At 56.7% G+C, this 23,688-nt stretch overlaps 2 protein-coding genes across 2 annotated transcripts; one reads left to right on the top strand and one right to left on the bottom strand.

Moving 5' to 3' along the window:
* Window positions 1–61: 61 nt before the first annotated feature.
* SIRT2 (sirtuin 2) lies at window positions 62–12,986 on the bottom strand. The gene is made up of 16 exons (XM_030544427.1): window positions 12,893–12,986; window positions 11,497–11,543; window positions 10,808–10,856; window positions 9,646–9,762; window positions 8,825–8,866; window positions 7,653–7,759; window positions 6,855–6,911; window positions 6,279–6,347; window positions 5,728–5,857; window positions 4,858–4,917; window positions 3,439–3,494; window positions 2,780–2,856; window positions 2,645–2,696; window positions 2,209–2,276; window positions 1,429–1,495; window positions 62–822 (listed from the first exon to the last, which is right to left on the bottom strand). The coding sequence occupies exons 1-16, from the start codon at window positions 12,906–12,908 to the stop codon at window positions 637–639; spliced, it is 1,200 nt and encodes a 399-aa protein (XP_030400287.1). The 5' UTR covers window positions 12,909–12,986; the 3' UTR covers window positions 62–636.
* Window positions 12,987–13,749: 763 nt separating this feature from the next.
* Window positions 13,750–22,201, top strand: NFKBIB (NFKB inhibitor beta). Its single transcript, XM_030544431.1, has 6 exons — window positions 13,750–14,222; window positions 14,967–15,072; window positions 15,972–16,200; window positions 16,841–16,929; window positions 17,048–17,281; window positions 19,044–22,201. Exons 1-6 carry the CDS (start codon window positions 13,810–13,812, stop codon window positions 19,089–19,091), a joined length of 1,119 nt encoding a protein of 372 aa, XP_030400291.1. The 5' UTR covers window positions 13,750–13,809; the 3' UTR covers window positions 19,092–22,201.
* The last annotated feature ends 1,487 nt before the right edge of the window (window positions 22,202–23,688 follow it).

Here is a 23,688-nt window from a genome sequence, read left to right on the forward strand (position 1 = left end):
ATTTTCCTTTATACATTCATTTCAGAGGGAGAGAGACCCAAAAGCCAACGCAAGCCTTGCCTCCAAGATGCTAAAATTTAATAGTCAAGTGATACTTAATACATTGTAATAACTAATCCAAATTAAACACAGAATGGGGGAGCTGGGGATTGCATAATATGCTGGTATTCAATTTTCAGCCCAAATGCACTTAATAGCTTTGGTGACACTTGTCAGAAAGTCTGGGGCCTGACATATTAGCGAGCTGGGTCTCCGGGAAATGGAATCCCAGCTGGGGGAACGAATTAGAAAGGAAATGCATGTCTATCTTGCGGTGCTCTCCCTGAGCCCTGGATTTCAGTTATTCTAGCTTGGTGGGGAAATAACAAACCACGTGGTTAACGCAAAATGATTCAAAGCAGCCCCAGCTCACCCAGAATAGGCGATTCCAGAGTCAAACTCCCCTGAATCTCATCCCTTCCCCAGCCTCTCTGATCCAACCCCTCCCCCCCGAGCTGCAAACTTGGGGTGAGTCCAGCTCCCAGCCCTCTTTAGATCAGAGACGGCGCTCATCCCTCATAGGGGAAGACTGTCCAGGCAGTGGCGAGTTCTAATCCGCTTCAATTAACGGCCCTCACCAGCCACGGCCGGGCTCCATCATTCCACTTTGCTTCCAGCGTCGCTTTCCTTCTGGGTCGATGACCCCGGCTTCGCTGGGGGAGTGGAGAGGCTTGCTGTTGCCCCAGCCCGGGGAGGGGAAGGGCTTGCCCCAGCCTCACCTGCCTGCCCCGATTTGGCATCGATGGCAGAGTGCTCCTTCTTCACCAGCTCCTCCAGCTCGTTCTGCACAAAAACACAGGGCAGTGGGGCTGGCGAGCAAGGGGCAGAGCAGGGGAAGAAGCTGTCCGCCTTGGGAAGAGGGCTAAAGCAAAGATCTCTGGTGGCACTGTTTGTACCACCTTGTCCTTGAGAGAGGCGTTTTCCTCCTCCAGGATCTCAGCTCGCTCTGCCGTACTGTGTATACAGAGATCCCACACCTGGCACTGAGACGCAGCCACCTTTGTGGTGGGGCATGGCAGCTGTTTATATAGGGATCCCTCATCCAGCGCAGAGGTGGAGCCAACTCTGGAGCGGAGCATGGCAGCGGTTTATACAGGGATAGCATACTCACCCCTCAACACACACACTATGAAATGCAGCCACCTCTGGGGGAAGGGCAGGGCAACTACGTCTGTGAATCGCTTACCCAGAGCTGAAACACAGCATCTTCTGGGGCGCAACGCGGCAACTTTTTAAGCAGGCCTGGAGCAAAGGCAGCTCCAAGCGAATGGGGTCACTAGAGCTCGGATTCTGGCCAGGACACCTGGGCTCTTAAGAAGAGGTTGCACAGGACTCTGGGATGGTGCGTAGACACGAGGAGGCAGGAATACACAGGAAAGGAGCCCTTACCTTCCATCCCAGCAGATCGGCCAGTGCGGTGCAGCCTTCGTCACACTCCCCAAGCCATGCCACATCCCTGGGGTGGGGAGGGACAGCCCCATAGGGGAAGAAGCCAATAAGCGGGTGTTAATGAAATGGCTTTGTGATCGGGGAGAATCCCCCCACCCCAGGTCACCTGCCCAGGAGGCAGAAGAGCCCGCTGCCCGTCTCTAGTGCCTGTCAGCTAGGGATCTGAAAGGGCTCTCTCAGCATCAGTGGTCTCCCCGCTTGTGAAGGATCGCTGGCCCTGTTTTACAGAGGAGAAACTGAGGCACGTGGTGGTTCGGCGACTTGCTCAAGGTCTCAGCAACTCAGTGGCAAAGGCAGGGCAGGAAGCCAAGAGGTGTAGCTCTCACCATGCCTGGTTCTAAACACTAGACACCCCCCCCAACACACACCCTGAGCCAGGAACAGAATCTAGGAGCCCTGGCTTCCAGCCCTCCTGCTCTAACCAGTAGACCCCACTCCCCTCCCAGAGCTGGGGATAGAACCCAGGAGTCCTGGCTCCCGGCCCCCCAACTCTAACCCACTACACCCCTACTCTCTTCCCAGAGCTGGGCAGAAAACCCAGGCGTCCCGGCCCCCCCATCCCCTGCCCTAAACATTAGCCCGTTTCCTGTCCCTTGGACCCCAGGAGCCAGGTGGACCCAGCCTGCCCCCCAGCAATGAAACGGGCCATCCATGACCATCACCCCTCTCTCAGGGTGGGCTGTGCGACCTGCCCTGGCCCCTCGGCCCCAGGGAACTTGCCTGTAGGCCTTTTCCGAGTCGAAGTCCATGCCGGTGCTGAGGCCCATCAGGGACATGAAGGGATCGCTCTGCAGACAAGACAGACCACTGGTGAGGACAGACAGGCTCTCAGGAAGCTGTGGGGGAGAGGGGGCCTCCTGGGGCCCACCAGGAGACTATACGAGCCCCCTGGAGAAACCCTGACTCCTGCCCCCCCCCCCAACTCCTCTCCTAGGCTCGCTAGGTGGATGTCCAAGATTTTGGGGCGTGGGTTGGGAAAAAACTCGGGGGGGAGGGGAGGACATCACAACTGTCTCCCTCCCACCCCCAACAGTGCTAATTTCACCCCCTTCCCCTGGCAGGATGCAGCCAAACATGTCAGGCCAGCAGGGTGGTGTCATCCCACCCGCTCGAGCAGTCCATCCCCGCAGCTCCTGGGCACCGAGAAAGGCCTCACCTGCCCAGTCTTCTCCTTGTTAATCAGCAGCCTCGGAGTATTTGTGGGCACCCTGTGTCAGACAAGGAGAGGGGAGGTCAGGAGGGGGCAAGTCGCAGGAGGGGGCCTCGCAGGTGGCCCCGGAGCACCACCCACCTGCTGACGAGGGAGGCGAAGGGCTGCACCTGCAGCGACGTGCCCATGATGATGAGCAGATCCACCTTCTGGAAATCCTGCAGGGAGTACGGGCCAGAGGGTTAGCGCCGTGCTGCCAGCTGCCACCATGGGGTTGGTAATCCCCCCTACACATACACTACTGCCCTGACAACCAGCCCTATAGGCCCCTCCCGGCCTGTGTTCCCCCCTACGTCAGACCAACGGACCCCCCTCGGCCCTGTGTTCCCCCCTACAAGTCAGACCAACGGACCCCCTCGGCCCTGTGTTCCCCCCTACAAGTCAGACCACTGGGTCCATGCAGTCCCATATTCCTACCCAGCCCTGTATTCTCCTCCAGGTCAGACCAATGGGCCAACCCAGCCCTGTATATCCCCCCCGGTCCCCAATCAAACTGCCCCCTCCCACCCCCGAATTAGACCAGTGGGCCCATCCAGGCCCATATATCTGCCCCGCCCCCATCAGACCAACTGAGGATCCCTCCCTACACTCCCTGCTGCTGTCCCAGCTCAGAGAACTGGCTCATCTACCCCAGTATCCTGCCTGCATCAAAGATAGATACCCGCTGCTTCAGGACTTGGGGGTGGGCAGGTGTTTATTGGGGAGGCGACGCTGGGAGCACGTCTGGCTGAGGCACTTACTGACTGCATGAGTGTGAAGAAGCGGGGGGGCAGGCTCTCCCCAAAGAACACGATATCTAGGGAGAAGAGAAGCCGTCACACTCAATGCACAAGGGCCGAGGAGAAGCCACGGCAGATCGTCAGCCTCCCGGGGCCGGATCCTCAGCTAGGGTAAGTCAGCAATGCTCCAGTGAAGTCAGCGGTGCTTCGGCTGATCTACACCAGTCTCCCATGACTGACTCCCATGGAGTGACATCAACTCACACCAGCTGGGGATCTGGCCCCACAGACTTCAGACACCCCTCAGAAGCCCCCAGCTCCTGTCCGCTGCGAATATAGCTCTTGGGGGCAAGGACCATGTGTTTGCTCTGTGCCTGTACAGCCCCTGACACAATAGGGGCTTGGTCCCTGACGAGTCCACGGCCTAGGACCCCAAGGCGCTACCATAATACATCTAATAGCAACAAACATGTACAGCACCTAGCACAAAGGAGCCCCAGGCACGGACGAGGACCCCAGGTGCGACCCCATCACAAATAAATATACCGTCCGTGGGGAATTTATCCCAAGAGCACGTGATTGCTCTGGCGCCCTGAGCCAAAACTGGCTTTCCGGTCACCGTGCTGGGGGGACTTTTTTAATAGCTGCTGCTCTCCATTCCAGAGATGGCTGCATTTCAACCATGTTCTGTGCCTATGTTTGTAAATCACTTTTGGAACAAAAAGCCCTGGAAACGTACAAGTCTCAGGGGAATTTCATTCCACCTCCCTAGAAATCACCTTCCTCTTCCTCTCCCTGCCCTCCCACTTCCGCCATTTCAATTAGATACGGGATTCTTCACTTCCTGTCCTCAACCGTTGCTGCCCGCTGTTAAACCGTTGTTGTGCTCTGCGCTAGAGATGGCTGCATTTTCAGAGGTGGAGACAGAACTCTCCTCGCTGCTTTTCAGGGGAGCCGCAAATTCAGATTTGCTAAATCCTTCGAGCTCTCTGGAGCCGAAGGAAGATCAGAAGAGAAGAGCATTGTTACTACCGGTATCTGCTAAGCTGCTCTCCGAGACTACACTGCAGGAGCAGAGACATACACAGAGACAGACATGAAGAGAGATCCATGCTCCAATTCTTAGGGTACGTCTACACTCAAAGCGTTACAATGGTGCAGCGACACCATTTCAGTGTAGACACGACCTACGCCGATGGGAGGTTCTCCCATCGGCACAGGGAATCCACCTCCCTGAGAGGTGATGGCTAAATCGATGGAAGAATTCTTCTGTCATCCTAGCACTGTGGGTGGTTAGGTCGGGATAACTGTGTCCCTCGGGGGGGTGGATTTTTCGCGCCCCTGAGACACAAAGTGAGACCGATGTATGTTCCTAGCATAGACCAGGTTAGTTTCATCACCCCCAAACGAATCACCAGTGGGCGAGGACTAGACACTCACCTGGCTTCACCAGGCTCTGACATTTGTCGCACTTGGGGGTGACAGTCGAGAAAATCTTTTCTGAAAGAGGGAAAAGGAATGAAAGTCAGTGGCCGGATTCTCAACTCAGCTTTGGAGGAGGCGGGAACAGGAGGCTCTGATGGGAACCAATTGCAAGTTATGAACATTAGCGATTCTAACGGGTTTTGGAAGAGATCAAAAAGCTTCGAGCAGATTCCTAACACTCAAAAGATCAGGAAACTAGCAAACGTGACAGCAGATCACAACATATCCGGCACCTTCCTCTGCAGCTTCGGGCCACCGTCAGAGATGGGATACCAAGCTAGACAGGCATCTGGTCTGATCCAAGCAGGCAATTCCTGAGGTCCCAACGTTGTGTAGAGACCCAAGGGAATGTGAACGACAGCCTCGTCCTCTTGAGCGCTATGCAGACCTAGAGATCACTAACCTCAAATGCCCACGCTCCGCCTCGCCTTTGAGCATACAGGCGTCTGTCAGAGAGATCGGCTACCACCCTAGTGAGTCCCGCGGTTTTTGCTCCCCACCATTAACCAGAGCTCCGAGCTCAGGACAAGCCTGCGTATGACAGACTCTCCCCTAGCTTCTCACTCCCCCCCGGCAGGCTGTCCATTCGCTGGGGGAGAACCCGGCAGGAGTCTTTGCTTCACTCCTGTCATGTCCTCAGGCTGATTTGTCTCCCCATGCCCCTTCTCTTACTGGCGGGGTGGGAGCTCTTGGAACGGATGGGGAGTAACAGGGCCTTGTGGATTACGTACCCATCTCGACTGGCGATGGACTGGGGCACCACGGGGACTCTGAACGGTGTGGCCATTGATGGAGGCAGTTAAGGAGAGCCGGGGGCAGAGGTACCTTTCATCCAGTCCAGGGTGTACTGCTTCTTGCAGGAGGAGCCGAGACAGTGAGAGGTGAAGAAGGTGCCGTGGGCTTCCACCAGGTCTTCCTGGCCCAGTCCAGCCACCCGCTCCAATGTGTCAATATTCTGCAAGAGACAGACACACCCACCTGCCTCTTGTAACGCTGCGGGACCTAGGGAGTGAAACCGACCAGGCCTAGTTTTGGTGCTCCCAGGCTGAGCTGACGCCCCTGAATGCCCCACTTAGACCCCCCTCCGCCCCAAATCACAGTGTGGCTGGCCCTTTAAAGGGGGCGGGGCCTAACCCCACCTGGGACTGATCAGCTGGCGAGCAGGAAGTCAGCAAGTAGCTCAGCTGGGCTGGAGAGCAGCAGGAAGGCTCCTGGAGCATGGAGGGGGGTGTCCCTCAGTAGCCTGGGGGATGTTGCAGGAACAAAGAGGGGCGGTGCCCCCTCCCATGGGCTGGGAGTCCCAGCTTCTTAAGTGTATTAAGCCCATCCCCATGCCCTCCCCCCGCACCTCGCTGGGCCTTCCAGGGGTCACCCACCTGCGTGTAACAGCGCAGCAGCAAACCCTTCTCCTTCAGCAGCCGGATGAAGTAGTGGCACACGGTGGGCTGGAACGGAGCAGGGGGGACAGCGTTGAGGATTCCCTTGTAGGTCAGCAGCAGCTGTGCCTGCCTTTTATTTACACCAGCAGATTCCCAGCTCACGGGGGGAGGAGAGATTCTTGCCCCCTGGCTTAGGACTGCCCGGGAAGGTGCATCAAGGGGAGTTTTACACCTTACAGTGGGACAGTGGCTGGAGGCTGGATGGTGTGACCCAATGGGATCCATGGATCGGGCCCAACACAGCCCGGAGGGGACAGCGCTGTGATCTGGAGCGAGGGGCGTCTGGCTGGGTCTTTTCATCTGATCCACGATCTATTCCCAAATACCCTGCCATCCCATTGCCAGGATCAGAGAGCCCAGGAGTCCCGGCTCCCAGACCCCTTCCCTTCCCTGGAATAAGGAATGAACCCAGGAGCTCTGGCGCTCATTCTCCGGGTCACAGCGCTACACAATGCCTCTGTATTAAGATGGTAGAAAAAGAGAAGTGCGTCCGATAGCTCAGGCTGGATTTACCTTAAACTGTCCGGGATACAGCTCCCTGGCAAGGGCAAAGAATGGCTCCGGGTGTTGCTGTGCGGAGGGAAATAGACAGACGTTTTGGGGGGTCGGGTTGTTTGGTTTACAGGTTCCGAACAAATCCCGTGTGTCCCCCAACATGATTCCTCACTGAGCAATCCCCACAGTTCTTGGGTTTGGCGAACACTTCTCAGGATCAGGCCTTCAAGCAGAGGTGGGGGGAGTTCTTTGGCCACCCTCAATTCTCCCGGTGCCCCGGTATTTGAACTCCGCACCCACCTCTGTGCAAAACGAGCGCGGCTCCTGATCTCCGGCGCTACGGATTCCCCCATACCTGTGTTATGGCCCGGTGCTGAGCTCCCATCAGCTCTAGCGGGGTGCTACCGGGGCTCGGCCCTCCCTTGTGCCAGGCTGCCTGTGTCTTAGAGAGACAGGGATTTAGTTTGTCCGGTTGGCTCGAAAAGGGAGGCAGCGAGTGCCAGCGTCTATCCCCGAGATCTTCAGGAGATTAAACTGGGACAGTTTCCCCAATGAGACTAGAAACATGAGCAGTTTTGCGAGCCCCAGTCATGTTTTTAACCTCAATCCATCCTCGGTTGGGGATCAAACTCTGGCTGCCTCGGGCACCAGGGCTGGACAAGAATACAACCGGTCTGCAAGTGCGGACAACGGAGGGGAATTCTTTAGGACGTGGGAGGGTGAAACTGATCAAAGGGACCCTTTAGGTGGCCCACCGGGCAATGCTCGATCACTGTGGAAGGGGATCTCCGAGGCAGGAGGAACCCAGGGTGCTACCTTGAAGTAGTTGATTTCGAAGATGGCTTCAGGGTACGGCAGGTTGTAGCTCTGCAGATTGGCGTAGAGCCCCGTGCCGGGCGACCGGAAGTCGGGGATCCCCGCGGCTGAGGGACACAAGGGGGAGCCTCTTAGAAAACCCACCCAAACGCCAAGCGGCGTCGGTCAATGGTATGAGACGGAGAACAGATGCCTCAATTCCGGGGGAGCCCTCTAGCAAGGGGCTGGTCACCTCCCTGTCCCTCAGCCTAGCAGGGAAGCAGTTTTCTAGTAACGCTCATTTTCTGGGGTGCCACCAGCACATTTTAGATGAGCTGTGGGCAGAGATATCAGGTTCTAGGGATTCTGGATTCTTCACCAGGACTTGGGAACTGCCAAAGTCCCTCAAATCCCCACAGAATCCATCCCAGGATTTACAGGGAGCCCACTCTGGGTGCGGACAGGTCTTCTGTGAGTCTGACCAGTGCTGGGGCTTAGTGCCCTGGAGCCAGGTACTTTGGCTATGAAACTTGGCTAACGTGCAAGTCTGGACTCGCGATATAACCCCATTAACTGCTCAGCCACTGCCCAACAGGGGGCGCTGTGATGCCAGAGGTGCTGTCTTTCAAACAAGACAAAGTCCTGAATGTTCCTGGTCACTCAAGGTCCCATAGCACCTTCCCCTCCCTTCTGCCCAATAACACCCTGGCTTTAGAGACAGCGTTCTGGTCAAATTCCAGCCTGCGCCATTCCATCCTGCCTCCCTACCATCCTCCTGCAGTTTCCATCAGATCCAGGATTCATCGTCACTTCCTCTCGTGTCACGCTCCACACCAGAGGCAGAGGCACCTCGGTGCTAGATGCGTGATCCCTGCATAAACAGCTGCTGTGCCCCAACCCCAGAACTGGCTGTGTCTCGGCACTGGAAGAGGGACCAGTATAAACAGCTGCCACCCTCAAGAGTCGTCTGCATTTCCATGGAGGGGTGAGAGATCCCTGTACAAACAGCTGCCGCGTTCCACCCCAGAGGTGGCTGCATTTCAGCAGTGGCTCGTAGACAGCTTTAAGATGGAAAGTGCTATAGAAACACTACGGGGAAACTGAGCTGTATCAGAACCCCCTCGGTTTATTGCTACGCGCTGGTTTCTTTTCAACATGAATGATCTAACTGTTGCGCCCGCTGCTGTACTCACAGGTCGAGATCCCAGCGCCCACTATGCAGACGACGTTCCTGCCTGCAAAGTAACAGAGGGAGGCGTCAAACCTGACTCTGGAAAGCTACTTGGGAAACAGCCCCAAGCTCTCTGCGCTTCCGGGGGGGAGGCGGAAGGGGCTGCCTTGGTAGACTTCACGGCAGCCACGTGAGCCCCCCAATTTGCAAACCTCTAGACTGTCAGGTCTAACATCGAGACCAAACCAGGGAGCTCCCCGCACTCCTGACCTCTGCTGGACCAGGTCCTGATCTGCAGTTACACGCAGGCCCCTCTGTGCTGCTCCAAGGAGGAACAGCCCTCAGAGCATCCCTAGGGGCCTCCCCAGCTGGCATGGAGCTGGCACAGAGGCCCCCGCTCCCAGCATGGGGGACCAGACTGGCCAGAACACACAGGGGCCATGGGGAGCAGAGACTCAGCAGAGCAGCCCTGAGGCAGCTCTAAGTTATGCCAGGCCCAGAATACGAGCAGCACATGGGAGGTTTAAAGACACCTCCACCAGTCCCAAGTGCCAAGGAGGAGTAACTGTGACTCAGGCCCATGGAGGCTGATCTCTCCCAGGAGCACCGGAGCACCGAAGCACAGATGAATGTGTAAGTCAGACTTGTTCCTCGGCTTGTAAATTACACCAGCATGGAGTCCCTGCCACATCCATGGTCGGCTCTACACCTCCCTCTCGGCAGCCCCTATGGCCCGCGGTCTCTCCCAGGCACGGTTACCCCCAGCACCTTCCCCTTCCTGTTTGGGGGATTAGAACGAGGATTCACTCCCTGGCTTGGTCTCAGAAGGGAAAGTCAGCTTACACTTCTCGCTCTGCATGAAGCGGCTCACTCCGTCCAACGTCAGTTCATCCAGCACCTTCTCTGGCTTCTTGCGGCCCAGGCCCAGCGTCCGGGACAGAAGGTTTCGCAGGAAATCCACTGAAAGGGAGAGAACAAACAACATTAGCCGCTGTGGTCCCCTAGGAGCCAGGACTCCTGGGTTCTGATCCCAGCTCTGGAAAGGGAGTAGGGGGCTTGTGTTTACAGTAAGGGAGCCGGGGGCCAGGACTCCTGGGTTCTATCCCCAGCTGTGGGAAGGAAGTGAGGGTAGCAGTTAGTGCAGGAGGGGCTGGGAGCCAGGATACCTGGATTCTAATCCCAGCTCCTCCATGGATTTGCTGAGCAGCCTTGGGCAAGGCAGTGCCTCTCCCTATGCCTCAGTTTCCCCCTCAGGAACCCACTTCCCAGTTTCAAAGAGAGAGATGATTGTGAAGATCAGTTAATGTTTGGAAAGTGCCCTGAAGATGCTGCGGAAGAATGGAAGGAGGGCCCAGTAGTTAGGGTTCAAATCACAGCTCTGCAACTGACTCCTTGTGAGACGCTGGACAAGTCACTCAGGCCTGGCGTACGCTGCAAAGTTCTCCCCGGGCAGGTCTGTGGACTCGGAGTGTTCACGCCCACTAGGCGACACAGCTGTGCTAACAGAACCCCCAGTGCCGACGCAGCGAAGCCAGCAGAAGAGTGCGCCAGTCAGTTCAGTTAACGTCTTTTGTGGAGGTGGTGTCGCCGAACTGGCAGGCTCCATGCCTCGGTTTCCCCATCTGTACACTGGGGATAATGGTGCTGCCCTGCCTCCCAGGGCGTTATGAGGACAAATATGTTAGAAACCAAGAGGCGTTCAGGGGCCCGACAAGCACAATCAAGAAAGATTATTCAGTCTCGATTCCTGCCACAGACCAGTTTTTGCCTTGAAGCCTGGATGGAAGAGGCTGGTCTAACTGCAGATGCTACCGCTGTTCACCCGACGCATTAGAGCTTCCCGAGAGGAAGGAATAGCCATAAATTAACAGACCCAGCTGGCTCTCTCAGGCTCTCGCTAGCTGGCTACGCACAGTCCATCCCCTCTATATCACAAAGGAAGCCCATGCAGCTGGCCCTCCTCATGCTCCCCATTCCACCCTAAAATAAAGCACAAGCCACCTACTTTCAGACTCTCCAGAGGCACCACCGTTTTCGGAGTCAGAATCAGAGTCCTGAAGAACAAAATATAAAACCATCAGTGGGTGAAGTAAGACAACGTGAACACAGAACTGTCTTCTACCTTTACTGGCTGCTCTTAGAAGCATCTCAGTCTGGGGTAGAATCGGCTGGGGAATTGGAACCAAGGAGAGTTCTTGGAACCAAGGAGACTCCTGGGTTCTAGCCCCAGCTGCGGGAGGCAAGTGGGGTCTAAATGACTGGAGTAGAGGCTTGGGGGGGTCAGGACTCCTGGGTTCTATTCCCGGCTGCATGAGGGAGCGTGCTTTGGTGGTTTATCACCAGAAAAGGGTTTGAAGATCACGACCAAACAACGTCCCTCTAAGGATTTTCATGCCAGACACAGAAGGGACAATTTGCAGAACTGTTGGGTCAGACTTTCACCGCGGTCCAGTGTCATCACTGTGGGATTTGAAAGCCACACGGGGCTGAGCCCTGGGGATGGACTGTAGGGGACGAGGAGGGACAGGGTTAGCTAGGACCTGATGGGGTTTCCCCTTGACCCTTGGATGCAATGGGTTAGCTCAGACCAAGTATATGCACCCTCCTGGCAAGTTCACTGGGCCTCACCACAAAAGGGAACCCTGACTTCCTACCTAAAAGGGCTTCTACATCCCTTCCCTCCCCCATACTCACAGGCGAGTCCGAGCCCCTCTCTGCCTCAATTCCTCCGGCACCCGCTGCTGCAACACGGAAAGGAAAAAAAAATCAAAGTTACTATTAGAAAGGGCCTGGGTGGAAAGAGGACCCTGCTGGCTCAGGTGAAGCTGGGGGCGGGGGCAGGAGCCCCCCAGGAAAGGGAGGCTCCCAGTGATTCAGGATGCAAGGAAACAGGAGCCCACCAGGGAAAGGGGGGACCGTAGTGACTCAGGAGATAGGAAGGGAAGACGGGTGTCTGTGACCTGGAGGGAGCAGGAGGAAGGAGTACCCGGGAAGGGGGGGCAGTGGGATCGTGGGGACTTGGGGCACAAGGCGAGGAGCTCCAGGCAGAAGTGGGACCCCAGTGACTCGGGGGATAGGAGGGGAAGAGGGGTGTCTGTGACCCGGGGGGGTGGGAGGCAGGAGTGCCCGGGAAGGGGGGGCAGTGGACTGTGGGGACTCAGGGCACAAGGCGAGGAGCCCCAGGTGGAAGGGGACCCCAGTGACTCGGGGGATAGGAGGGGAAGAGGGGTGTCTGTGTCCTGGGAGGGAGGAAGGAGTCCCCGGGAAGGGGGGGCTGTGGGGGCTCGGAACACAAGAGGAGGAGCCCCAGGCGGAAGGGGAACCCAGTGACTCGGGGGATGGGAGGGGAAGAGGGGTGTCTGTGTCCCGGGGGGGAGGAAGGAGTCCCCGGGAAGGGGGGGCTGTGGGGGCTCAGGGCACAAGGGGAGGAGCCCCAGGCAGAAGGGGAACCCCAGTGACTCGGAGGATGGGAGGGGAAGAGGGGTGTCTGTGACCAGGGGGGGCAGGAGGAAGGAGTCCCCGGGAAGGGGGGGCCGTGGGGATCGGGGCACAAGGCGAGGAGCCCCAGGCGGAAGGGGAACCCCAGTGACTTGGGGGATGGGAGGGGAAGAGGGGTGTCTGTGACCCGGGGGGGAGGAAGGAGTCCCCGGGTAGGGGGGGCTGTGGGGACTTGGGGCACAAGAGGAGGAGCCCCAGGCGGAAGGGGGGACCCCAGTGACTCGGAAGATGGGAGGGGAAGAGCGGTGTCTGTGACCGGGGGGGGCAGGAGGAAGGAGTCCCCGGGAAGGGGGGGCTGTGGGGGCTCAGGGCACAAGGGGAGGAGCCCCAGGCGGAAAGGGACCCCAGTGACTCGGGGGATGGGAGGGGAAGAGGGGTGTCTGTGTCCCGGGGGGGAGGAAGGAGCCCCGGGAAGGGGGGGCCGTGGGGATCGGGGCACAAGGGGAGGAGCCCCAGGCGGAAGGGAACCCCGGCTGCGCAGGGGGGGGCCCGTGACTTGGGAGGGGCTCGGGGGCAGGAACCCCCTGGAAGGGGGGGACCCCAATGACGCGGGGGGCGGGGCGCCGTAGCTGGGGGTGTCCCTGCGATCTACCGTCCCGCTCGGCCATAGATCCCGGCGCGGGGCTGCCCCGGTGTCTGCCCCGCTCGGCTCCGCCAGGCCCGACTACGGCTCGGGAGCGGGTCCGCCCCCCACGGCAGGACTACAACTCCCAGCGCCCCGCGCGCCCCGCCCCTATTCCCAGCGCACCCCGCCCTCCAGCTCCCAGCATGCCCCGCGGCCAGGACTACAACTCCCAGCGTGCCCAGCGCTCCATCTCCCAGCATGCCCCGCGGCTGCAGCACAACTACCAGCGCCCCGCGCGCCCCGCCCCTGTTCCCAGTATGCCCCGCGCCCCGCGCTCAGCACCTCAACTCCAAGCGTGCCCCGCCCTCCATCTCCCAGCCTGCCCCGCGCCGGGACCTGACTGACAGTTCCCAGCGTGCCCCGCGCCGAGCACCACAATTCCCAGCCTGCCCCGCGCCCGGACCTGACTGACAGTTCCCAGCGTGCCCCGCGCCGAGCACCACAATTCCCAGCCTGCCCCGCGCCCGGACCTTTACTGACAGTTCCCAGCGTGCCCCGCGCCGAGCACCACAACTCCCAGCGTGCCCCGCGCCCGGACCTTTACTGACAGTTCCCAGCGCGCCCCGCGCCCAGCACTACAACTCCCAGCGTGCCCCGCGCCCGGACCTTTACTGACAGTTCCCAGCGCGCTCCGCGCCCAGCACTACAACTCCCAGCGTGCCCCGCGCCCGGACCTTTACTGACAGTTCCCAGCGCGCTCCGCGCCCAGCACTACAACTCCCAGCCTGCCCCGCGGCCCCAAGAAGCCCGGCGCGGATTGGCTGGGGCGCTGGGGAATTCCCCGCGCCCCGAAGTCCCCTCCATGGGCCCAGCCTGAGGCGGCGGCGCCGGCCCGGGCATGGCAGCGGCGCCCCGCGAGCCGCAGGGTTAGGGGGGTCCCAGCCATGGCGGAGCTGGGCGAGGCCAAGCGGCCGGAGGCGGGCGAGGACTGGTGCGACAGCGGCCTGGGCTCGCTGAGCGAGGGGCAGCTCAGCCAGATCCAGGATGGCCTGGGGGCCCCCCCGCACCCCCCCGTGACCTCTGACCCCGGCCCCGGGGGGCGCCCTCTGACCTCTGACCCCGGCGGCCCCAGGACCCCCGACTCCTGCGGGTCGGGCTGCGAGCGGCTGGACTCCGCCCTGGGCGAGGAGGAGGCCGGCTGGGGGGCGGCCGCGGGGCGGGCGGTGGGGGCGATCACCCGGGGCGTGGAGGCCGTGCGGCTCGGGGAGCCTGCGGCCCGGGCTGGCGAGACGCCGGCGGTGGCCCCCGAGGCCTGGCTGCACCACGTCCTGGGCTTCGTGACCGAGGACGGGGACACGTAAGTGTGCGGGCGCCTGCTGTGTTCAGCCCTGCCCCGGGGGTCATCCCCTCACCGCCAGCCCCCGCGGCGCAGGGACCCCGCGCGGGCACAGGTGTCGGCGTGGTAGCCGTGTTAGTCTGTATCACCAAAAACAGCCAGGAGAACCCCTCCTTTTTCTCTCGGTAATGTCCCGTGCCAGGGTCTCGTTGCCCCCCAGCCCTGCTGCCGGTCCCCGTCCTGGGACAGGGCACCGCTGCAACGCGCCTCCGAACGACTGGGATGCAGCCCTGCGCTTGGATCTTAACTAACGTTTTGTCCCAGAAAGTGCAGCATGGGGTGGGGGGTCTGAGGCATTGGCTTTCCCCGGGTGCTCCTCAGTCCTGACCCACAGCCACCCCCCTGCTCTAGTTTTGGAGTTCAGACACACAGCAGACAGACCGCCCCCTAAACTGCAGACCCCCCTACTGCTCTCTCCATTGACAGTGGCCGTCAATCGCTGGTCCCTTGGTCCTGGGATGCTTTAGGCAGCGTCTGCAAATCAGTCCCCATTGGGAGCTTTTTCCATTGCTCAAACACATACAAGATTTGCCCTATGGCCTCCCTGCTACCTCGTCAGCTGCTTGGTGCTTGCATGCTCTTTGCTCATTAGATCGATTCCTCTGCTTGCTAATCACTTCTCTTTCCGGGGTGGTATTTTCAGCCAGTTGGGTGGTACCGCTTTTTCATTTTGCGTAGAGTGGTTATCTGTTTCTCTCTCCCCAGAGCCCTCCACCTGGCTGTGATTCATGAGCATGAGGCCTTCCTGGATTCTATCCTGCAATACACGGCCGGGACGGAATACTTGGATCTGCAGAACGACCTGGGCCAGGTTGGGCCAAGACTGGAGCGTTTCCTGTCTGTATCATCCTCCATTTTACAGTGGGGAAACTGAGGCATGAGGGGGCAAATTGGCTTGCCTGAAGATTGCACAGCAAGCTGGGGGCCAGAACTCAGGAGTACTGACTCCCAGTCTGGTCCCTACATGATGCCACCTCTTTTATGGAATGCTTGGGGTGCTGGTTGGAAAATGAAACACAACCTCATGTTAAAACCCTTCAGCATCATAAATGACTTGTGGGAGGAGGGAAGAGTGTTACAGAGCCCAGCCATCTCTTTGGAACAGGGATTGTTGCTAGCTTTGTGTTTGTACCGCACCTGGCACGATGGAATCCCAACCTGATGGAGATGCTACTGCAAAATAAGTGTTCAAGAACCGGGGCTGGCATCAAAACACGTCCGCCCCTTTTGTGGCAGAGGGATGGGGAGCAAGCATGGGGGCTTGACAGCAGTGGACCAAAGCAGATACTGGGTCAGGGAAGGCTTCGTTTCAGGACATAAGCCGACCTTCACTCATCCTGAGGTTTTCGCTCATCCCGGGCAGATAAACTGACTTCCATGCAGCTCCTCGTGCACAGGGAGGATATGACCTTGTCCGCCCCACACCCGAGTATTACAGGCAGCTTTTGTGAGAATAGTGGATTTACCCTGGCATCCTTGGCTAAATTTCCTGACCCTCTTGTGCAATTGGCTGCTGCCCTCCTGCCTGGAGGTGGCTGCATTTCAGCACTGTTCCTGGGGTATAGGGTGCAAAGCTGTTTGGGAGAATTTGGGGTGAAACCCACTGAAAGAAGTGATCTCTAGTGCTATTGATGAGGATAGGCCAGGCCCCCTTTAGGGGAGACCTACCCTGAGCTTTCTCACCCCGTCTCTCTCGCTGTCCTTCTCCAGACGGCACTGCACATTGCAGTCATCCTTGGCGCCTCCAACTTTGTCCGCAAGCTGATGGCAGCCGGGGCGGGGCTCTGCATGCAGGAGAAAGCTGGCCACACAGCGCTGCACCTGGCATGCCGGGAGGGCTGGCGGGACTGTGCACAGTGGCTCCTGGCATCGCTGAGCGGGCACAGGGCTGGCGAGGGGAATGACGCCTGCGCTCAGTTGGACTGCACCAATTATGATGGTATGGAGCCCCTCATCATCCGCCTGGCAAATACACGGGGCCCGTTACACGTGGGACTTTTGTCCTGAGCATTCCCACCCTCCTTTCCTTCCCCTTCCATGACTAATAAGGAGCTTGCACTATAGCCTGGCACCAGCCCAGCTCCCAGAGCATGCAGCGCTCCAGCTATTTTCTGCTTCCCCCGAGCCTGTGGAGGGCCGATCATGAGTTAGAGAAGCCTTGGGGCTGCTCTAACATAGCCAAGGGCCAGAGAACAGCAGAATTTGGCTACCACTCAAGTCGCTTCAATGCTTGTTTGCCCTGAGTGCAGAAGTGGCTTAACAGTGAGTGAGGCCTGCCACTTTGGGGATGACAAAAACCAGAAGGCAGCATGCTGGATGGATACATAGTGTGCCGTATAGTCTAGTGTTAACCTGTGGAACTCCCTGCTGCAGGATATGACGAGCAAAGAAATCGATGAGGCAGCTCCATAAAAGATCCCTCTAGTCTTGTTGGTTTTTTTTTTCCCTCCTCAGTAGCAGGGCGAACAATCCTCTCGTGTTGCCGTGATAGCAGCCAGCTGGTCTACTGATAGGTTGCTAAGTGGCCCAAGAGAGACAGAAATCAACGTGATCAAAATTTCCATTCTTGGTTTCCACAGGTTACACGCCGCTGCATGTGGCTGTCCTGCGGAAGGACCTCGAAGTGATCAAGCTCCTTGTGGGTGCCGGAGCCGATCTCAACAAGGCGGTTAGTACTGGGGCTGGGGTGGATCATGTCCACGGGGGGTGCGAAGAGATCAGAAGGCATTTACCCTTCCCAGATACTCCATGGCAGCCTCGCTGACTTGTCTGTCCACCGCTGGCAGGAGCTGAGCTGTGGGCGGAGTCCCCTCCACTTGGCGGTGGAGTCGCAGAGCCCGGAAGTTGTGGAGTGCCTGCTGCGCGCTGGAGCAGACCCGCGGGCCCGGATGTACGTCGGTTACACCCCCATCTATAGCGCTGTGCACCGGCCCAACCAAAAGATCTTGCAACTGCTCCGGGAGTTCGGCTCGGAGGAGCCCGACTGGGATTCGGAGGAAAGCCTGGCTGACAGCAGCGACGTGAGTAGGGTGGGGGTACTGAATTAACGCCGCAGGAGGCTGGAGCGCCGCTGGCACCTGGGCAAAGCCAGGCCAAGTGTCACCCCTTGCGAGTGTGGCTCATCTCTGTCCTGGAGCAGCCCCTCCCCCTCTAGACAGCAGTGCTGGAAGGCCATTCCCGTCCTCCAGCTATGTAGCACCTCCCAGGTGGAATGAATTGGCGGGTCTCAGTCTGGTTCCTAGTCCACTCCTGGGTAAGCCTAGTGGATGCTGAAGATCAAACAGGACCCACAGAGATGGAACCCCCGCTTAGAGTGGGTCCTCTAAAACATGGTGGGGGGAGGAAAGCTGGCATTACGACTGGCAGCAGTGCGGACCAAAGGGATCTTTCACCAGCAAGGGATTCTCTTCTCAAAGGGATTGATTTCCTTGCGTCTCTGGTCTATTTGAATTAACACAGACCAGGTTAAGAGATGCTGGGATGGGTTTGTAAGTACCAGCCTCACCATGCTTAATTGGTAGTAAAAGAGGTGCCAGGGCGCAAAGAGTTTTTTTTAACATTCATGACTGACATGGCAAGCCCCAGGATGCCAGTGCTATGAATTGCCAAGCCTAAAGGTGCCTCACTCCATGGCACCAATCAAGCCTGCTACGTGGGTATGAGAAATTTGACAGTGGATGGCTCTTTCATCTCTTAGTAGTTGGAAATTGAAGCATTCAGACTTGTCTCGCTTCAGGAGATAAGGGCACATTTGTAAGAGTCCTTAATTTTCCTAGATCTGTGATGGATTCTCCATCACTGACAATGTTTAAATCAAGGTTTGTGAGTTCCCCCTCCCCCAAAATCTGCTGTAGTTCAAACAGCAATTAATTCAGGGCGGCTCTGGGGCCTGCGTTTTACAGGAAGTCAGACTTGATCACAGTCATACCTTCTGCCTTTAGGATCTATGAGCCCATGTAGATGTGCGGACTCACCCCTGCAGCGCCTCCTGCTGGTCTGTTCCAGGAATTAGCTCATTCCAGCTCCGGAGTGCCCTCTGCCGGCTGGTGATCTGCTGCCTCTTGGCCCCCGTGACCCTCCCAGGACCCAGTGTCCCTTTATCTGGGGTTCTGCCCCCTGGCCAAAACCCCTCAGTCTTAGGGTCTCCCCTACCCACTATCCCCACCTCTCCTCAGTTTAAGGCTACGGCCAGTCTTCGTCTAGCCCCACGTCCTGGGGCAGACTGCAGTATTAGCCTACTCATCACTGCCAAGGAGGGTTTGGACCTGCTGCCTTGGCCTACCCCTGGGCTGCCCTCTGCAACCCCCAGTACTTGTTAGCCCAATGCTAGACTGCAGCCTTTCCAGGCTGGAGCGCCCCTGCTCCTCTGCCTTTCCCCAGCTGTGCTCCACTCAGGTACCCTGTCTCTAGCTCCCTGCAGCCAGGCCCTTCTCCCTCTACAGCCAGAGAGAGACTGCGGAGCTCCTGACTCCCAGCCTCTCTGTATAAGCCAGCTGCGGCCACTTCCCCAATCAGCCCAGCTTAGCAGCTCCCAGCCACAACCTTCCCCCAGGGCTGCTTTAAGCCCTTCAGGGCAGGAGCAGGGTAACCACCCAGCTACAGCCTAATACAAGAAGGAAAGACACCTGAATGTGGGGCATTGGCAGCAACAGCAGATTTTGTGTGCGTAGTTGTTTTAATCTGCGCCTGCCCACCTGTTGTGTAACAATCTCTAAACACGCCCACGCCCCTTCGATCCTGCTGTACCGCTACGGTCATCAACGAAGCTCTCCCGTTTTTCAGGAGGAATATGATGACATCGTCATCAACAGTGGACACTATAAGAACTGACTGGGCCGGGCTGGCATCACCTGCAGCGTGAGCCGTTACCCATCTCCATAAAAGACTCGCGTCCTGCTCTGCTGCTGTGGGAATAAATTTGGCAATGGTTCAATCTCTCCGTTCCAGCTATTTATCCAAAAGCTGCAGTCTCTGACAAAGCTCAGTATAAAGCTCCTGCTACTTGGAACCGGCAGCCAACGTTCACCAGAGCTTTGATCTAATCTGTTTATTTTCCCTTCACTTGTTCGTTTTCTTCTGTGTTTTAGTTTAGTCAGTTTATATTGAATTATTTTGATTACATTAAAATAAAATGGTATTTCGGCACCTGCTGCTGATTGCAGTCGCAGCTGGGCTGGATCGTCAGCAGGATTTCTCTGCTTGCTGTATCCTTTGCCCTGTTGAGCCTCTGGCCGTTTGCTTTTGAAGCGGGAGCGTCATCCCTACCCGTGCAAGAGGTCTTGCTGGAGTCCACGGATGCTGGTCCCATAACCAAGCAATTCGGGTCAGTGGGGAGCTGCACAGAATGGAGTGCATTTCCAGCGGCTTTTAGCTGCCTTTGAAACCCCTTGGGCCTGTTTGCTTTTATCTTGAGAAGCAGTGAACCCCACCTTACTCCAGCTGGATTTAGTACTTGGTGCTGGATTCTTTTTAGCTGCTTCCATCTAAGCACCTAACTGAGGCGGATGGATTGAGCACTGGGCTCCTCCCCTGGCTGTAAGAACGAGGGTGAGTGAGTGCTCTTGAAAATCTGGGCCTCTGCTAGCATTTAGGATATGCAGGGCAATAGTTCTGACGCAGGGTAGGAGAATCGAAACAGGCAGAGTGGGGGAGAAGTTCACAGGGTGGGAGGAGCAGATGAGGCCAGTGGGAAGAATGGGTGGGGGGTCTGTTCTGAGCAGAGTGAGGAAGAGGAGGGAAGAGAGGGCAAAGAGTGAGACCTTTTAGATCTCAAAGGTGGGGGTGTGAGGTAAGAAAGAGTCAGGGTGTGTTTGGAGCTGTCTGATTTGGGTCAGACGTGGAGAAAGAGGGACTGCGTCTGTGCCGTCTGGTGTAGGAACAGGGCCTCTCTTGTCCCTGGCTAATCTTTGCTTCTTCTAAGCAGCTCTGCCAGTACTGCAAGGTGGGGCCATCTTCATTCCTTTCCCTGAGGAGTCGGTTTTCTTCCTCTGTGCCCGTCGACTGGCTGTAAAGCCTCGTTCGTGCTATACTTGGCTCAGGGTGTCAACAGGGTCTCTTCTGGAGCTGCGCGGGAAGTAGTTTTCCCATCTTCTTAACGTTTTTGGAGATCAAAACATTTGCCTGCCCCAAAATTGGGCTAAAAACTCCCATCTCCACCTTTTCTGAGCAGAAAGTAATTCCAGTTGAGGCATTAGATTTTGATCGTTTTGTAAGTCTGAATTCATTCATTTCAAAACCAGAAGTTGTTTTGACTCCAAAACTGGAACTTTCCGTGTTAAAACAGGACGTTTCACTGGTTTTAAACTCCCACTGCCCTCCCAGTGTTTTGAACTGAGCAAGTGCGCCAGTGAGGCCCTGGTCACAAGCAGGTTTGGCTTTGACAAATTGTTGTGGTGTTTTGCCCCCAGAGGTGGGAACGGTTTGTCAGATTCCCGACAAGCTCTGATCTTTGCATCCAATACCATGGACCCTCAATGGAGGCTGGACCACTAGGTGCTGCGCTGTCTGAAATTGCTTCTGTTTGCTGGGGGGGTAATTTTGGAAGAGCCGCCCTAAGCAGACCTGAGACTTGATTTAGAAAGTGGCTGCATTAGTTACAGATGGTTTTTCAGTAAGACCCACTTCCTTTCTCCCCTCTTTACCCCCCCCCCCCATTCCATTCGAGCTTTGGAAGGGTGCAGGGAGAAAAGATCTAATTCTAAACAAAATCCTCCTGGTTCGAGGAGGCTGCTCTTTCCTCCTTTACATTCTTCTGCTGCTTGTAAATGAAAACACAGGCCAAAATGCAAGGGAAGTTTGGGGCTCTCTGTTTTTTAGGGGGCAGGGATTAATCCTCAAGGGCTGAGCACCTTAGCTGACATCAGTGTGATCTCAGTACCAGGAGGTGGGTGTGGGCTCATGAGGTTCTGGATGTGTCAGGGGGAGCCTGGACTCAGTAGCCTTCCTGGGAAGTGGGGTTGGATTTTTAGTTCACTTGCCCCAGTGCGAAGGACTGAGGGACCTGACTCTGTTAGAGTCAATAATGCTTTTCAAGTGGAGCAGGATTGAGCCCTCTCGGCCTCCGTACTTATTTACGAAAGGGCTTGTCTAACACAAGTTGTAGCACTTCAACACCACCTGGCTGTGTGCAGCAGGAGATGACAATGGAGGTCAGGCTCATTGTCCCCATTTTACAGATGGGGAAATGGAGGCACAATGAGTTGCCCAAGATCACCCTGCAGGCCAGTGGCCAAAATGGGAGTCAAACCCAGGTTCAACAAGTCCCTGGTCCAGGGCTCTATTTGCTAGGCCACGCTGCCTTTGTGTGTCTGTCTAGTTAAAGTTGTATAGTCCCATCTGTGGGCAAACAGTTATACTGACACAAAGGTGCTTTATTTCCCCTTGGGAAGGGAAATGGGCTGTACCAATATAAGGCACCTCTAGACCAGTCTAACTGTCCACACTAGCGACTGTACTGTCTTGCTATCAGTAACCCCGCCCGCCCCCACCCAGTGACCTAATTCTACTGTTACAACATTGCTACATGGAGCAGGCCTCAGCCCTGGTGGTCTTGGAATGGACAGACTGACCCCCAGCCTCCTGAATAGGCTTTGATCCGTTGGATGAGGGACCCTTGTTCAGGAGGCTCCAGTTTAACTCCCAAAAGCAACCTGGTCCCTGGCTGAGTTCTCTAACACCGGGCTGAAAAAACGGCCACATTGTTCTCCCAGCAGAAGGGAAATGGCTTTTTCTATGTAAGCTGGGTCTGTGTCTAGAGACACAGATCCCACATAACTCACGTCCAGTGCGTGTGGGTTTTAAGCTATGTTGTGAGTTTTGTATGAGCTGTCGTCTAACTTTATACAGTTCTGTGTCTGTGTGTTTTTTCTCCCCACTCTCTGTATCGTGTGCGTTCTTGACCAGTGATGGGGGATGAGATTAAAGCTACTGCTTGACCTATACAGCATGTTTGGTGTTTGTGTGGAGGGCGTTTGGACAGAGGATTGGACTTGTTGCATCACAACGATAGTCCAGCTCTAATAATACCAGGTTCTTACATAGCGCTTCCCATCAAAGTGCCGTGCAAAGGAGGTAAGCAGCATTTTATCCCCATTTTACAGCCAGGAAAACTGAGGCACAGAAAGGGGAAGTGACTTGCCCAAGGTCATGCACCAGGCCAGTGACAGAGTTGGGCCTGGAACTCCTGACTCCTGAGATCCAGCCCAGTGCTCTACCCACTAGGAAATGCTGCCTCCCTGATCTAGGCCCCCCCCCCCGTGCATGCTTCCCTCTCTGGAGTTCTGAATTGGCTACATCTGATGAAGTGGGCTTTAGCCCACAAAAGCTTATGCTCAAATAAATGTGTTAGTGTCTAAGGTGCCACAAGTCCTCCTGTTCTTTATCCTGGAATAGACACACTTATTCCAGAGTAGAGTATCCACCGTGGGCTGTGCTACTGAGCTAGCTCCGCCAGCCAGTTTTTCCCTCCGAAGACATTCCAGGGGTTTTGAAGGAATCTGACATCTAGGCTTTATGTTGGCTCTGCCTAGGGTGACGGTTCTGACAGCGCTGCGTTTTCCAAGCACTCTGACTCAGATGTGTTGGGCTGGAAGGGACCTCAGGAGGTTGTCTAGGCCAGCCCCCTGCGCTCAGGCAGGACCAAGTCCAACCTGTCCTTAAAAACCTCCAGGGACGGGGACCCCACAACCTCCCTGGGACGCCTGGTCCGGAGCTTCACTCCCCTGAAAGTCAGAAAGTTTGTCCTAATATCTCACCTAAGTCTCTTTTGTTGCAGATGAAGCCCATTATGGCTTGTCCTCCCTCCAAGGAGAACAAGTGGGGTATGGCTCCCCCCTACCCCCCCAAAAAAGACAAAAATCTTTAAAAACTGCCCCCCTACTGCTAGGAGAGTTTGACCCTGAAAAGGGAAACATGTCAGAGCTTGTGTGCCTGATTTACAAGTGTGCACAGAAGGGCCTGGATGCTGCCCTACTGGGCGTCAGCACGAAATGACTAGATGGCCCATGTGCTGGAGATAGTTAGCAGGTTTGTAAAGGCCACTGAAATGAATGGGGAGCTAGTCACATGTCAGGGAGAGGCGTGCAACCTTTCTGCTGGCTCGTAGCGCATTGCAAAACAAGCCGGAAGCTGCATTGTCTCAAACTGCCCAGCTGCATGACGGTTGGGGGGGGGGCTAGTAGTCCAAAGCTGGGGTTGTTTCAGCTGTCCCCACGCCCTAGGACATCAGTAGTTTACAGTCCTTAGCTTTTTTTGCACACTCCAGAGGGTCAAACTATGGCCCAAATTGATCTCACCCTCCTGGAATTGATCTCAGCTAGTGTCTAACAGCCACTGCCCCTTTGGGGTAGCAATATTTAAAGTTATCCCCAGTAAAAGTTGGTTCTCCAGCATGGCTTGAATCAAGCTGACACACCTGAGAAAATCACTT

Source organism: Gopherus evgoodei, unplaced genomic scaffold (assembly GCF_007399415.2).
Source record: "Gopherus evgoodei ecotype Sinaloan lineage unplaced genomic scaffold, rGopEvg1_v1.p scaffold_34_arrow_ctg1, whole genome shotgun sequence".
Lineage (NCBI taxonomy): Eukaryota > Metazoa > Chordata > Testudines > Testudinidae > Gopherus > Gopherus evgoodei.